At 35.3% G+C, this 17,460-nt stretch overlaps 1 protein-coding gene across 2 annotated transcripts in view; it reads left to right on the top strand.

Moving 5' to 3' along the window:
* Positions 1 to 17,460, top strand: part of LOC144957791 (uncharacterized) — a 97,585-nt gene that overhangs the window by 6,521 nt on the left and 73,604 nt on the right. For both annotated transcript variants that reach the window (XM_078889218.1, XM_078889219.1), the window contains exons 3-8: positions 531 to 639; positions 2,493 to 2,629; positions 5,192 to 5,300; positions 6,130 to 6,266; positions 9,816 to 9,921; positions 14,780 to 14,916. In XM_078889218.1, coding sequence (XP_078745344.1) covers positions 531 to 639; positions 2,493 to 2,629; positions 5,192 to 5,300; positions 6,130 to 6,266; positions 9,816 to 9,921; positions 14,780 to 14,916 — 735 coding nt within the window. The remainder of the gene's footprint in view (positions 1 to 530; positions 640 to 2,492; positions 2,630 to 5,191; positions 5,301 to 6,129; positions 6,267 to 9,815; positions 9,922 to 14,779; positions 14,917 to 17,460) is intronic.

Genomic DNA, 17,460 nt, shown 5'->3' with positions numbered 1-17,460 from the left:
CATAGTCAAGTGTGGATCTAACATTACCCCGACATTTTTCACACACGTTTAGAGGTTTATTGTACACCCCTTTATATTTAGAGTAGGCTTCAGAAAATCATCTTTTAAAACACATTTTCTACAACACACCATCACCTCTGTCATTTCATTATTCAGCTTTAACTTGTTAATTGTTTTTGTTAACTTCTTTTGCTTGTTTTTATTGGCTAGGGGGCGCCATTGTCTTCCTCAGCACTGTCAGAGCCCATATAGTTTTTTATGGTTTATTAAGCCAAAACTTTGTCTTGTTGTTGCAAGTTTGGAGCATGTCTGGAGTGTGCGATGGGAGTTTTATTCTCCTTCACCACATTAAAACGTGCATATTTCGCCTATTTGATAAACTCTGTGTGCATTTGCTTTATAATAAAGATTGGTTTTATCAGATTATTTTATAAAACCAGGTGATTTAAAAGGCATAGACAAGTCCTCTCATTAACATCAATTTTTGTTTATAATAAATGAACTTTCAATTTGATTAAATATGCAAACAGGTGCTGCACAAGATAAGGTGTGCTCCTTTGGTCATTTAGCGAAATGCGAAAAACGTCTTCAACACAGTGAGGACTACGGACCAGATGTTTCCATCGACATTGCTTGCGGGTTAGTATGTCCCGATTCTAGTCACACGTGTCAGATGACTTTTTATTCCAATATATTTTTATGATACTGTGGGGATCCGAACCTATCTCCCCCACCTATGTCTCTATCTATATCTCTCTCTATCTCTCTTTCTCTTCATCTTTCTCTCTCTATCTATCTCTATCTCTCTCTCTCTCCCACTCTCTCTCTCTCTCTATCCCTATCTCTCCGATCAGTGACACAATACCGAATCCCTCAGCCATACTGCCACATCATCATTCAACATTGAGTGATGCCATTTATTGGATTTTGTTGTGAATGAAAATTATTGTATTCAAGTATCGTAACTTGTATTGTCTATCTAATGTTGTATCGTTCACAAATAGCGTCTGAGTCAATGGCTACCTTGTTGTTAGTCATTCTGTATCCAACGGTTATCCTGTACCCATGTATATTGTGTTGTGTTGTTTAATAAAGGTTCTTTACTGTAAGAATTTGGTTTGTTGACTCTTGGAATAACCCATCTTATCAATTAATGATCTTAGAACACAATAAATATGACGACAATGATTTCTGCACGAATTGTGGACTAATAGATTAATAATTCTTCATTTTTATGTAAATGAACATTTCATATTAAAGTGTTTGTAGTTACTACTATTTGGCAGCGTAATATACAAGATCAATGAATATTGTACAACCTGAGATCTTATCGATTCGTGTCTGGTCGTTATCCATCCGTGAAACGAAGATTTGCTTGGACGTATTGAAGAATTCCATTTGACTGGTGATTTCGAATCTTACTGTGAAAGACTGGAACAGTATTTCCCGGCCAATGATGTTACATCATTCACAAGTAGCGTCGGTTCTACTGGCTACCTTGTTGGGATTCATTCTGTATCCAACCGTTATCGTGTACACATTTATCTTATGTTATATGGCTTTATAAATGTTCTTTACCTTAAGAGTTTGGCTTGTTGATTCTTGAAAACAAGTCTTATCAATTAATGATGTAAGAACACAACAGATAGGTGACAAAGATATCAAGCTCTGTCCTTTCAATCATTATCTTTCTCGACTAAGGTGTGAAGTAAATACTTGGCTCTTTAAACATATGTTAATGGGTTGGTGGATACTGCACAGGTTTACAGTATACTGGTGGCTTACAAAATGTAAGATAGATATTTGGTTTTATGTGCTCTAATGGGTATAAAAAAAGTTATATTGCGATTTTAAAATAAACAAATAAAGAAAAATGAATTCCCTTATTTCATAACATGGTGGAATTTTTTTCTTTATGGACTATTCAGAGAGAAGGCCGGAATAAGCCAGGCGTTAGCCGCATTGCAGACCCGCAATGTGAGATTGTGGGAAGTGAGTTGCTCAAGGCCACACGGTGCATCAGTGGGTGATCGAACTTCGTATTTTCGGATACGAAGCAAAGACCATGCAACTGAGCAGCGCTACCCATTCATTTTCATATAGATCATTCTATATCAATCATTTTGTAGAATACAAATCTTTAATTTTTTTTAAAAAAGTATTCAATGATGTTTCTTAGGAAAGAGATATGTTTACAAATTTATTTCCATAAATGTCTTTATTTAGACTAAAATATTCATGTTGAATAAGGGCATGATTATATTATTTTAGAGTGTTGGTCTCTGTGTGTGTTTGTGTATTTAATGTGTGTTTATTCTTAAAGTAGGTAATATTTGGTTAATATTGCAAATCAATTTTGAATGACCTGACTTGTGAAGGGAGGAAACTTAGTTTTATATACTTTAAATGTTGAACAAGTGTATTTATTATCATTCCTTCTTTTAGAACATTGTATAGCTTTAAGAATGAATACACAAGTGTTTGTTTTTCAGGATATTGGAAGATGTTATAAAATGCGTTAAGGATGCAATGGCCCAATGTGATGGCGTCATGAAACAACGTTATCGGGTCTCTTTGGACCATGTTCAAGATCGCATGGCTAAGTGTGAGAATCTAGATGTAGACGAAGGTAATGATTAGAATATTCTAACATAATATAACTAGATGGATAAAATTAAGGCATATAAATAAATTCCAGTCATTGTCTTTTGTTGTAATGTTTACTTTGTGCGCCAATCTGATATTGTGGTATTCTTTTAGGCGCATAATTGAGTCCTTGAAAAAGGCTCTTTACTCACATTCTTTCATACCTGGCAGTTAGAAGCGTTTTTCTCTGTCGGAAAAAATCGTAATATGGGCAAACAAATCTCATGTCTCATTCTACATTCTTTTTGTTGTTTTTTTAACAATAAGTGTAGAATTTGTGCTGCATTGCAATTGTGTAAATTGTACAAGATCGTCTAGTTTTGTCCTCAATGGAAAGGGGAGAGTTGGATGGAAGAATTTGAACTTGTGTCCGCTCAATAATATTGCACTATATCATGGTATTTCTCCCCATTTGGAATTAGACTCGTCAGGGTTCCAATTAAACACCACATGTAAGTTCGCAAAATTTTCGAATAAAACCCATCATAAGTCGCCGTGAAAGTTTTCGACCACTGAAATTTGGGTTTTTTGTTGATAGTGTCAAGGAGCTCATTACAGGTAAGTTCGTTTAATTTTCTAACTGTACCTCAGACATCATTTTAAATTCGGATACAAATGAAGTCTTGTCTGTTATTACCCAAATTGTGAAAATTCCAGCGGTAATATTCATTTATTGTATTCATGTAACTACTCAAATGAATTCCTTTTTTGGATCCACTAATGTACGACAGAATTTACTACATGTGTTCCTCGACCTATATGCCGTTTATTGTTTGCGCTGCTAAATCAAGTGGAACTGATTTAATGGTCACTTTGCTGATTGTCTTCCCTGAAAACTCGAATGATTTCATATCTCCTATTTTAAGTGGATAATTTAGAGAATGCGTGAAACGAATTTCCTTCACTTCCGTGAAATTTTAAGAGTTTCGTCTTTTTTCTTCCTTGCAAAACTATTAGAGTTAAACATGTCCTCACTTATATCTTGTTCTGTACTATTTGAATCATTTCATCCTTATTAGTCTTGTACCCTCTTTTGAATCACATTATATGTTCATCTATTATTAAAGAGCTAAAATATAGATGAACGTCGACAATCGGATTGGTCTTTTGATATATTATGCCAAGTAAGTAATTATAATATGTTGTTTGGTCTAGCCCCCAATAAACTTATAGAAAGTTTTAAAATGCTTACGTTTGTACATGTGTGTTTATATTTCATGTTCCGACATAAATTATTTATTTATAGGCCACCTCTATTTGCAGTACTACTGCAAAAAGTAATTTCCTCTATTCGCAATACTACTGCAAACAGAGTATATCACTATTCCCAGTACTACTGCAGATAGTAGATAACGGCCGTTTTCGTTATTCGTAGTAGTACTGTAATTATCTTCTAGTCAGCGCAAAGTAAATTCCTGCAAATCCACCAAATTAAGCAACCCAGTCACTGTTGAGTAGGCAGTGTGGTCAGAAAAAACATATCGACTTCACCCACAATCGTTTCCGGTTCATTTGAGCGTTAAATGTATCTCTCAAATAAGTTATTTGGACTCTCATTATTCAACAATCTGAGCAAATATTATATAATGTGACAAATTAATATGTTTTTGTCTTTTGCTCTTTGTCCTTTTTGTCTTCTTCTCGTGATATTTGGAAGGTGATTTATCGTGGTCAGTAAAAAAAAATAGAGAGAGAACGGCTGCTCTTATTACAGATATAGGATATAAAGCTTTCTATAAAGGTCTTGTAAAAACAATTCCTGTTTTCAAGAAACCAGCTTTGTGATTTATTTCATAAATATCGATAACTTTTGCAGTTTTAAAACTAAATTCCAAGATGTGTCGGTGTGAGCTGTTTAGCATATAATTTCTTCTTCTTCTTCTTCTTCCTCTTCTTCCTTTTCTTCTTCTTCTTGTTCTTGTTCTTCTTCTTCCTCTTCTTACCCATCCATCTCCTTTTCCTTCTCTCTTCATTCTGCACCTCCTCCTCCTCTTTTTTTTCATCATCATCTTCTTCTTATTATTCTTTTTCTTCTTCTTCATCATCATCTTCTTCTTCTTTTTCTTCTCCTTCGTCCTCTACTTGCTCTTCTTCACCTCCTTTTTCTTTGTTTCCCTCAAGTTGTCTTCATTTGTTAGTGCTTTTATTGACAAAGGGGTACCCCTTCGTCCTCTACTTGCTCTTCTTCACCTCCTTTTTCTTTGTTTCCCTCAAGTTGTCTTCATTTGTTAGTGTTTTTATTGACAAAGGGGTACCATTGTCTTCCTCAACTCTGACAGGGAGCATACAGTTTTTATGGTGTACTAAGCCGAAACATTGTCTGGTTTGGATGTTCCATGGGTCCTTTTTTTCTCATTCACGATATTAACACATGCATTTTTGTCCAATTTTACAAAATCTTGTGCATGTGCTTTATGATACAAATTCGTTTCATCAGATTGTTTTGTACAACCAGATGACTTAAAAGTCATTGACAAGTTTCTCTCATTAAAATCATTTGTTGTAGTAATAAATCTACTTTTAATTTGATTAAATATTGAAACAGGTGTTTGGCAAGATTCTGTGTGCTCGATCGATTATTTAACGGAATGCCAAAAACCACTTCAAAACAATGACTACTACAGACCAAATGATTACATCGACATGGATTGCAGGTTAGTCTGTCTTGATTATAGCCACACCTGTCAATGCGACGCTCAGATGAATTTTTATTCCAATATATTTTTATGATAGAATGGGGATCCGAAACTAGTCAATCTAATTCTATCCCCCACCATTGTCTCTCTGTACCTCTCTCTCTATGTCTCTCTCTTTTTCTCTCTCTCTCTCTGTCTCTCCTCTCTCTCTCTCTCTCTCTCTCTCTCTTCTCTCCCTTTGGACTGAACAGTGACACAAGACCGAATTTATTTCTTGGATAGGTGACAATGATATCACGCTCAGGCTTTCCAAACAATATCTCTCTCGACTCAGACGTGAAAAAAAATACTTGGCTCTCTAAAATTATGTAAATGGGTTGGTGGATACTACAAGGATTGCACAAAAAAGGCGGCTTACATTGTATAAGTTAGACAATTGATACCATGTGTTATACTGAGGATAACAAATATATTTTGCGATTTTAAAACTAGAAAATAAATAAACAGAATCCTCTTTATTGAATACATGTAGGAATTTTGGTTCCAGGTTCTATTCAAAAGGAAGAACGGAATATCCCAGGAGTTAGACTAAAATATTTATATTAGTGTCTTTGTTTGTGTGTGTACTTGTGTATGTGTTTGCGATTGTGTATTTTTCGTTTGTGTATGTATTCTTAAAATAGGTATTATGTAGTGAAGATTCCAAATGAATGTTGAATGACAGAACTTGTGAATCGAAGATAACCTCTTTTGTTGGAGTTGAGCGCTGAACAAGTGTATTTATTATTATTCCTTCTCATAGAGATTGTATACTTTCTTTAAGAATGAATACACAACTGTTTTTCAGGACATTTTCTGACGTTGTGAAATGTATTACGGATGCAATGGCCTCATGCGACGACGTCATGAAACAACGTTATCAGGACACTGTGGACGATCTTCTAGGTCGCATGGCTTTGTGTGAAAATCAAAATCTACACGAGGGTAACGATAGTCTACGTATATTTTAACATATTATAACTGGATAGATATCATGGTGGCAAGCAAAAACAGTCCAGTCATTGTCTTTTGATGTAATTATATGCTAACTTTGTGCGGCAATGTTATTGGGGGGTATTCTTGCTAGGCGCACAGTTCAGTCATTGGAAAAGGTTTTTTACTCACATTCCCTCTTACCTGGCTGTTATAAACGTTTTATTCTATAGAAAAAATCGTAATATCCCCTAACATATATCATGCCTCATTCTACATTCTTTTTGTTTTTTGTTAAAAATAAGTGTAGAATTAGCCCCAATGTGTGTTGGATTGCACGATAGAATCTTACAAGAGTGGCTAGTTTTCTCCTCAATGGAAAGGGGAGAATTGGATAGTTAAATTTGACCTTTTTCCACTTAATAATAGAGTGCTACATGATGGCATTTCTCCCCATTTGGAATTGGAGTTTCATTTAAACACCACATGTATGTTCGTACAATTTTCGAATTAACCCCATGATATGTCGTCGTTAAAGACTTCGACATCTGAAATCTGAGTTTCTTGTTGTTATTCTCATCGAGCTCATCACACGTAAGTTCGTCTTATCTTCGAACTCTACCTCATAAATCATTTTAAATCTGGTTAGAAATTAAATTTTGTCTGTTATGGCCCAAAAAGTGAAAATGCCGGTTTTAATACTCATTTAATGTTTTGATGTCATTGCTCAAATGAATTCTTTTCTTCCACTAAATTACGACAGAATTGAGTAAATGTGGTCTTTGACTTTTATGCAGCTGATTTGATGTGCTGCTGAAACAAATGGAACTCCTTTAATGGCCGCTTTGCTAATAGTCGTAGATGCTGCCCCTGTGTAGTGTGGCTAAATAAACTGATATATGACCGTGGTTTTTTTTAATTCTACGATTTTCAATAACACAAGATCTTGCAATGATATAATAACAAAATAATGGAATTCTTGTATCTTTAATGCCTGCATCTTTAAATTCAAAATTATGCATTCTTCCTTAATCGTATCATAAGCCTCATATTCTGATTCATTTATGCTCTCCAACCCACAATCGTTACTGGCATTATGATGAATATGATACCTTCTGGTTTAGGTCATACTATCACAGGTGTTAAATCCCATGGAAACTATTTTCTCATGATTGTATTTTTGTTGGAAAAGCTTGCATTATTGTATATTTCTAATCTTTCTAAAAAAAGTATAGAATATGCGTTTTACGTATACACTGATATTCAAGTCCTAATAACTTGCGCTAAATAATCAATTACATCCATAAAATAATCATAGACTACCCGAACCTTCTCTACATATAGGTAACGGTCATAATGCACGAATTTAGCGTAAATCCGAAGTCAATGATTTGGTGTTTGTAATATGCAAGATTATCAATATTGATGGTAGAAGCCTCTTATGGTTTTCACACTAATATGTTATGACGATCGACCCAATCAGCAAAGTCTGGTCCGCACCGTCGCAAACCCGCCGTGTAGCATCGTCACAACACACCGTTCGACTAGATGCTCTGCCGTCTAAGGTTCTAGCCCACAGCGGGTACACGTTTGAAAGGTAAAAAGACCCCACCGATGAAGCGCACTTGCCGTTAGGCAGCCCCTCGACCGAAGCCGATTCGCAGCTACCCGGTGTCTCCTCTTACTGGTATCAAAGCCTGGCAAATTCTCACCAATCTTAGAGGAGTGTACGTCCCCGCACTTACGAGGATTGAATCTTCCTAACCGACTTTCATCTCGTATGTGCAGCTCTGTCCGTAGTCAGGGATTCTGCGTACAAGGGTTGCCGGGACTTATTTCGGCTTGAAACGGGGGCGCTTAGGAGGGGTATCCCCATTCCCTCTCTCTTTGATCTTACTCAGCCAGTTTCCCGTAATCGTCTCCCTCCGGACATCAGGGGTTTGGATCCCTGCCATTATCGGGCCCCATTCTCTAGGAGTTGTTGCCCGCGTTCCTGACACTATGCGCATCGACTTTTGATGGTGAATCCTAGATCATAAAGCAATGAATAAAGTCATGTAACTCACGTTATATTGGATTTGTGTAACCCACAATGAGTGCATCGTCTATCTTTCATATTTTTCCTATCCTCTTCGTGCTTGATCAGAAAATAAGGCTGACACGGTGGACTGCCATCTCTCTCGTTTCGAGGCTATTTTTCTCATCTGTCCCCAAGAACCAACCACCAGCTTTTATTTTTCTTTCGATGCTCCTCCTCCTGGTCTCTAGCTTGCGACCCATTCTTCTCAATCACTGAGGGGTCCACCTGAGGGCTATCGTGGAAATGGCCTTCGAATACATCCTGAAGACATGTCCTGTTCATTTCCACCTTCTACTCTTAACAGATTCAGATACTGGTTCAATTTCAGTGCGTTTAAGCCACTTCTTTATTTGAAATTACTTTTAACCAGAATATCCTTAGGATCCTTCTTAGGCATTTGTTTTGGAATGCGTTTAATTTTTCGGAGATGGTGCCTGTCAGTTTCATGATTAAGACCAATAAAGGAGAACAGATAAAACATTTGTTTTGAAGAACGTAATTTTGTTTTGGTGGTGATTTTCCTTTATTTTCAGATAGTTACTTATAACATACACTGCTTTTTGTAAGTTGGTTTCCACATCTATCCCTTAACGCTCACAGAAGAAGAACTTTTCGCTTGTGCCATTGGCAGACGATATTGATCCATTTTCATAGTAGAATTTATTGTCACTTTAAAGTCACCATACAGTCTTACTTTACCATCCAAATTTTGTACAACTACGATAGGTGCTGCCCATTTACTATAAGTGACTAGAGAGCTTACTTAATTTGCAAGAAACCAGCTTTGTGTTTTAGCCATGACTTATTTATTTCATAAATATCGATTACTTTTGCAGTTTTAAAACTAAATTTCAAGATGTGTCGATGTGAGCTGTTTAGCATAAATTTTCTTCTTCTTCTTCTTCTTCTTCTTCTTCTTCTTCTTCTTCTTCTTCTTCTTCTTCTTCTTCTTCTTCTTCTTTTTCTTCTTCTTCTTCTCTTCTTCTTCTTCTTCTTTCTTCTTTCTTCTTCTTCTTCTTCTTCTTCTTCTTCTTCTTCTTCTTCTTCTTCTTGTTCTTCTTCTTGTTCTTCTTCTTCTCCTTCTCTCTCTACTTGCACTTCTTCACCTCCTTTTTCTTTGTTTCCCACAAATTGTCTTCATTTTTGAAAGTTTTTATTGACTAAGGTGTAAATTTGACTTCCTCAGCTCTGTCAGGGAGCATACCTTTTATGGTGTACTAAGCCAAAAATGTGTCTTGCTTTTCGATGTTTGGAGCCGGTCTGGAATATTCGATGTGAGATTTATTCTCCTTCACCGCATTCAAACGATCATTTTTGTCCTAATTTACAAACGCTTATGCATGTGCTTCATAATAAAAATTCGTTTTATCAGATTGTTTTATAAAAGCAGGTGATTTAAAGTGCATAGACAAGTTTATCTCATTAACATCAATTTTTCTTTATAGTAAATGCACTATGCATTTGATTAAACATGCAAACAGGTTTTCCACAACATTGGATGTGCTCGATTGATCATTTAACGGAATGCCAAAAACCTGTTCAAGACCATGTAAAATTCAGACCAGAAGCCATGCACATGATTTGCAGGTTAGTCTGTCCAGGTTCTAGCCACAGGTGTCAATGCGACGCTTAGATGACTTACTTTTTATTCCAATATATTTTTATGATACTTCGAGGAACCGATACTGGTCACCTAACTATCTCGTCCACCTTTTTCTCTATCTATGTATCTCTCTCTCTCGTTCTCTTCCTCTCTCTCTCTCTCTTTCTACCTATCTCTCTCTCTCTCTCTCTCTCTCTCTCTCTCTCTCTCCTTTTGGATTAATCAGTGACACGATATCGAATCCCTGAGCCATAGTGCTACATAGTCAGTCAATATTGAGTGATGCCATTTATTGGATTTAATTGTGAATGAAAGATATTGTATCCAACTATCGTTCACCATCCGTGATTTATGATGTATGGACTCGCTTGGACGTATTGAGGAATTCCATTTGACTGGCGATTTAGAACTTACTGTGAAAGACTGGAACAGATTTCATGGCGAATGATGTTTCAATGGAAACAAAGAAGAGGGATTTTTTTCTTAATGTTTTTGGGTCTACCACATACGATCGTTTGAAAGCATTCTTTCACAGGATAAACCAGCAGAAAGATCGTATGATCAACTGAAAACGACGTTATTGAATCATCTCCGTCCACAACCTCTTATGATTTATGAAAGATTTAAATTTTACAACGGAAAATAAAGTAAACATGAATCGATTGCTGACTACATCGCATCACTTCCACATCTAGCTCAGAACTGTGATTTCAAACAGTTACTGGAGGATACCTTACGGCGTCAAATTGTCTGCGGGTTGAGAAGCGTAACCATTCAACAAAACCTCCTACAGATTGAGGATTTAATACTGAAACGGGAAAATGAAATTACTCAAACAATGGAAAGTGTAGAAAACAATGATTTTCAGTTGCATAAGCAATTGGCCAAAGTAAACATAGTCCATGAAAACGTACAGCAAGGACCCAAACACAAGAAAAGCAACAAAAACTACACAAACAAAAACAACAACAATGATAGGAGATGGACAGAATCAAAATATTACAGGTGTGGTTATATGAATCACACATCAGATAAGTGTAGGTTCAAGACGTACCCTTCCAACGCTTGCAATAGGAAGCGTCATTTATCAAAAGTCTGTTGGAACTCACGTGAGAGATCATCGGGTTCACGAAGAAACGAATCAAATCCATCTCCGAGTATAATAATGACAATTTTGTTTTCGCCAACTTCCAAGACGTAGATCAAAAAGATGCCTTTCATTGTTCGCTGGAAGTAAATGGTTCCCCCTTGAATATGTAAATTGACACAGGATCAAGTGTTACAATTATTCCCTTCTCTATGTTTAAACGTAGTTTTCAGGGAGTCAATTTTCAACCCTGTTAGGAAACTTTGAATACAATGAATTGCAAATGTACCTAATAAACATGTCGTTCTAGGAAGAGATTTGATATTTAAACTAAAGCTTTAGATTTCTAATATTTCTCATGTTCATAACTCATTGGACAACATATTAGAAAAACGCAAACTACTGAGTTGGGAGAGTTGAAAGGGGCGAAGTTAAAAATTGATATGAAAGAAAATAGACATCCCATATTCTTCAAACCAAGACCTGTTCCATACGCTTTAAAAGAGAAGGTTGAAGAACACAAAAGAAAGTTGGAAAAAGAGTAAGTAAGCTCTCAAGTCACTCATAGTAAATGGGCAGTTCCTATCGTAGTTGTACAAAATCTGAATGGTAAAGTAAGACTGTGGGGTGACTTTAAAGTAACAATAAATTCTACTATGAAAATGGATCAATATCGTCTGCCAATGGCACAAGATCTTTTTGCAACTGTCACATGGAGAACAATTCTCAAAGATGGATTTGAGTCAGGTTTATCACCAAATGGACATGGAGCTCGAAAGTAAACATTGCTACATTAGACAAAGTACTGCACAAGCTTTGAAAAAAATGGAGTAAGATTCAACAAAGAAAAATGTAAATTTATGGTTGACAAAAAAAGGAGCTATAATTCAAAGCAGTAAGGGAACTGCTAGTTACACAAAGGGCCCTAACTCATTATAATCCAGAATTGAATGTTCGATTGTCAACTGAGCTGTAATGACTCAAATTATCCCAAATGGAATGAATCTAATTATTTTCAGATCGAAAAGAAAGCATTATGCATCGTATTTAGAGTACTTACAATTCACCAAAATGTATATGGTGGACATTTTGAACTTGTCACAGACCACAAGCCTCTAGTGATAATATTTAGACCTAAAATTAGCATGTCAGCAATGTCCACATCAAGAATGCAGAGATGGTAAATAGAACTCAGTAGTTACCAATATGCTATTCTATTTAGGGAAACAGAAGATCTCTGTAACGAAGATATGCTTGCCTACACGAGAATCAAAACAAGACGAAGAATTGGTTTCATTTAAGTAGATAAATGATCTACCACTCCCTGCGAAAGAAATAGCGAAAGCTGCACGAAATGGCTCGATATTGTAGAAAGTTATGATTTTCACCCTGCACGGTTAGCCTAACAAAATCAACAATGAAAGATAGAAGCCTTTTTTTCAATGAAAAGAAGAAATAACATTGGATTCAATTGTTTTACAGTGGGGACTAAAAGTTATAATTCTAGAGAAATTCAGAAAACGGATACTAATGAAATTACGTGAAGATCACTATGGAATAGTCAAATCAAAAGTATTGGCTAAAAGTTACATCTACAGGCCAAATATTGATAAAGACATAGTGGAAATGATTAATAACTGCAGAGTTGCTCTATGATGATAATATTCAACCGAAAGCACATTTTTGCACATAGACAATCCCTTCAAAACCATGGGAAAGACTTCATCTGGATTTTGTAGAAATTAAAAGAGAATATTTTTTAAATTCAAATTGATGAATACTCAAAATGGCCAGAAATTTTCCTAACGAACAAAACGAATGATCAACATACTGAAACGAATATATCAGCGGAGCGACTGGTGCAGACTTACAAACGCCCTATGATAGTCAACAGTGGAAATTATACCAGACAACAAAAACTAGCAAAAGTATTGCTACAGATCAGATCAAACCCTCACACTATGACGAAAGAAAGTCCAGCGGAAATTCTGTTTAAAAGAAAATTGCGCATTCGACTAGATAAAATTCGTAAACGCTGTTGATACGATGAGAGTGCGGCACAAAAATCAATAGCATCCACGATCAAAATTCGTTCTTTCTTTCCAGGAGACAACGTTACTATTCGAAATCATCAACATGGTTTTTATAAATGGTCTGACGGAATTATTTTACAACGATTTGGATCAGATAGCTGTTCGGCGAGGTAAATGGAGCAGTTAGTCACAGCCATATTAATCAGTTGAATAGTTCTCATGATGTGATGAAGGTAAAAATGTTACTAAAGGTACATATGATCTTGAAAGTAAAAATTCTCTATTGGATAAATCAAAGAATTCGAAAATGAATTACCTATCTAATTTATTGGACATGAATAACCAAGTAGATTTGTCAGCACCTATTGGTAATTTACCCAAGGAGAACCGAAAGGCGCGTTTACAAATACTAGTTGTTAAAACAGATCGGCGTTACCCCTTTAGAATCAGACGACCAGTAAGAATATAAATTCTTTAATTAACTTATATACGTTATATCAAAGATAAATACATGAAAGACAGTTTGAATGAATGTGTTCTAAATTATTCTAGAATTTTATTAATATTTATATTGTAAAAGAAACCAATTAAATTGTTTTTGTTTTTCATTAGAAGGGGAGGAATGTTGTGAATGAAAGTTACTAGATTCAAGTCTCGTAACTTGTATCGTCCATCCAATGTAGTATCATTCACAACTAGCGTTTGTTCTACTGGCTTGTAATGTTGGGAATCATTCGCTATCCAACCGTCATCGTGTACACATTTGCTTTATACTATATGATTTAATAAATGTTCTTTTCTGTAAGAATTTGGCTTGTTGATTTTTGGAATAACAAGTTTTATCAATTAATTATATAAGAACACAACAGGTAGGTGACATTGACATCAAGCTCTGGCTTTTCAAACAATATCTTCCTCGACTCAGGTGTGAATTAAGTACTTGGCTCTCTGAATTTATGAAAATGGGATACTAATAGTATACACCATTAGTCAATGGTGGATACTACAACGGTTTCTACTCTATAGGGGTTTACAATGTATAAGATAGCAATTAGTTTCATGTGCTCTATTCGGTATAAAAAAGATACCTATATTCCGATTTTTTAAAAAAATAAATAAAATTCCCTTTATTCATTACATGGGAGACATTCTTCTCTAGGGTCTGTTCAGAGGAAAAATCGGAATATCCCCGATGTTAGCCGCATTGCAGTCCAGCAAATTGAGATAGGGCGAAGTGGGTTGCTCAAGGCTACACAGCGCAGCGGTGGGTGATCGAACTCGGTACCTTCGGATACGAAGCAAAGACCTTACGACTAAGCCACGCTGCCCTATTCATTTTCATGTAGTTCAGTTTATATCAAACATTTTTTAGAATACAAATCTTTAATTTAAAAAAAATAATTGATGGTATTTCTTATGAACGAGACGTGTTCACAAATATATTTCCATAAATGTCTTTAGTTAGACTAAAATATTCATTATTATAATATAATATTGTGTTGGTCTTTGTTTGTGTTTGTGTATTCGTTGTGTGTCTATTCTTAAAATAGGTAATATGTTCTTAATATTGCGAATGAATGTTGAATGACATGAATTGGGAAGCGAGGATAATTATTTTATAGAGGGTGAGTGCTGAACAAGTGTTTTTATTATTATTTCTTCTTATAGAGGATTGTTTGGCTTTAAATATGAATAAACAACTGTAAAACGTTTGTTTTTCAGCGAATTGGAATGGGTTGTAGAATGCGTTACGGATGCAATGGCCACATGTGATGACGTCATGATACAACATTATCAGGACACTTTGGACGATGTTCAAGGTCGCTTGGCTTTGTGTAAATATCTAGATATATACCCAGGTAATGATAAGTATATTTTTACATGTTATAACTAAATAGATAATATCAAGGCATACAGATACATTCCAGTTATTTTCTTTTGTTGTAATTAAATTCTAACTTTGTGCAGCAATGTGATGTTGTGACATTCTTGTTAGGCGCATTATTGAGTCCTTAGAAAAGGCTCTTTAGTCACATTCTCTCTAACCTGGCATTTACCAGCGTTTTCTCTGTCGAAAAAAAATCGTGATATGGCCAAATATATCTCATGTCTCATTCTACATTCTTTTTGTTGTTGATTAAAATCAATTGTTGAAATAGCCACGATTTATATTGCATTGCACGATGGAAAGCGTACAAGAGTGCCTAGTTTTCTCTTCAATGGAAAAGGAAGAGTTGGATAGTTGAATTTGAACTTGTGTCCACTCAATGATATAGTCGTACATGATGGCATTTCTCTCCATTTGGAATCAGATAGTTCAAGACCTAATAAATTTATTTTAAAACATTTGGTGGCCAATTTAAAAAAAATTCATATAAAGTACCGAAATAAAAAGAACAAAATAAGTTATTGCGCATTCAACGGCAATGTACCTAGGCAGAATAATAGTATTTTTGTTTGAAATCCTTATCTTACCAATGGCCTCCACTTGCGGGGGCTGGAAATCCAGAGTGAATCTCCTTTCTAAAGAACTCCTTGGTTGTGACATGATTTTTATATCAAAATCATGTGTAGCATTTTCCAAAAGTCTGTGGTGTTTTAGTACTATGCCTAACAAAATGTGTAAATATGGAGGTGCTATGCTATCTAATATTACTTTTATAATAGGTTGGTGTAATGAGTTAATATATTTTGTAGCTTCATTTTTATTCCCACCCGTTTCGATTATGAATCTTGTGTGGTCTGTTTATTATGTTGGTAAAGATCTTAATTGTCAATGTTTATGTACTGTCTTTAATGTTCTATTTGGTATGAAGCACAACAATCACGGATATGTGCCTTGTGGACCAGAAAGGCCATAGAGATTACACAAAAGCTCATAGTCCCCATTGATAAACAACTTGATTGTTTTATCGTTCCATTTGTGTGATTAGAGAGCAGTTATTTTATCATATAGTCCATTGTCTAAAAATCGTTTCAAATTTTCATGCGTGTCTTTGACTGCAGCAATTGCTATCACAATTGTATTCTTCTGTGAATGTGTTTGTCGAGATTAGCGACCTGTAGGGAATTTTTGCCATGATCAAAACCTATTTTGACCCATATTTCTTCAGGCGGGATGTTGTTGTTGTGCCATGTAAGTTTATTTTTGTCATGATTCAAGTTCAGCATATATATAATCTAAAAAGCTACATAATAGAGTTACTCTTCCAAAAAAGCACATGAATTTCGACTTCCTCTCGTTCAAAGCATTTGTTTTCTACTTGTATATAATCTTTAATGACATCTTTTGAATATTTCCTCACAGCTTTTTCATTTTCCAGGCTTACTCCTAACTCCTTGAACAACTTTCTAAGTTTATTTTCTTTTCTCCAGCTATGATCCAATACTTCCTTAATTAATAAAACTTTTTCCTTTGATACATTTAGTCTCTGCTTGATACCAGCCTTTTTATAAATTTTCTGCCTGCGACTACGGTCTATTTAAAAACTCTGATGCAAATTGGATGTCTGTAGATTCTGATGACTTTCCAGCAATACAGTTTTGTGCATTCTCCATTGTGGCATTAAAGATTATTCACATTTATATTATCAAACGTTTTATTTTAGTAAGAACTGAATTCATCTCACTCCAGTTATATTTCGGTAGACTTAGAAAAACGTTACCATCTAATATTAGATCATCTTTCCTTTAATAGGCTTCCCTCGAATTAATTTCTAATTAGTGAATACTTTTCGTTCTACATTCTGTCACGTAGCCACTTATTATAAAAGCTGATAGGTCTAACATGATAGGTGTTCATTTTGAAGCCCTTTTGGATCACATATTGTATTTGTTTGGTCGAACAATTAATTCAACTTATTGTAATTTTCTTCTGTTTTTGAAACGTTGTCTAGGGAGAGATCATAGCTAATATAATTAGTTTCAGATGTACATAGTAGTTATCATTGTTAATTGACACGGTTGCAATATTTGAAACATGCTCAGAACCCTTATGAGGTGACTGATTGTGTTCTTGTGAAGGAGCCACTAGTGGTGGACAGATTGCTAACAAATTGGAATAATGAGCACAAACACGACATTGAGTTTTTGTTTTCATGGATAAATCAAAGCTAATCCAAATGTTTTTTTGAATTTCCATAAGTGTTCCTGGCTGTTTCTAAGGAAATTTTACTTTGTCTTCGTTTAAAAGTTTTGATGGCAGTGACACAAGTATAACAAATATATTTAGAATGTGTGTCATCTTGGTCTTCTTTATGATTTAATCCATAAACTAAAATGAGGTCCAATGAAAATTTTTCACATAGTGTAGGCTTCAGCAATCGATGGCTTTGTTTAACTCTACTTTGACTTAAGGCCTGTCGCTTCTTAATCATCCGATCGGGACGACTCGGCTGCCTCTC

The sequence above is a fragment of the Berghia stephanieae genome, chromosome 12 (assembly GCF_034508935.2).
Source record: "Berghia stephanieae isolate SIO BIC M18660-M18661 chromosome 12, UCSD_Bste_1.3, whole genome shotgun sequence".
Lineage (NCBI taxonomy): Eukaryota > Metazoa > Mollusca > Gastropoda > Nudibranchia > Aeolidiidae > Berghia > Berghia stephanieae.
This window is presented reverse-complemented; position numbering and strand designations above follow the sequence as displayed.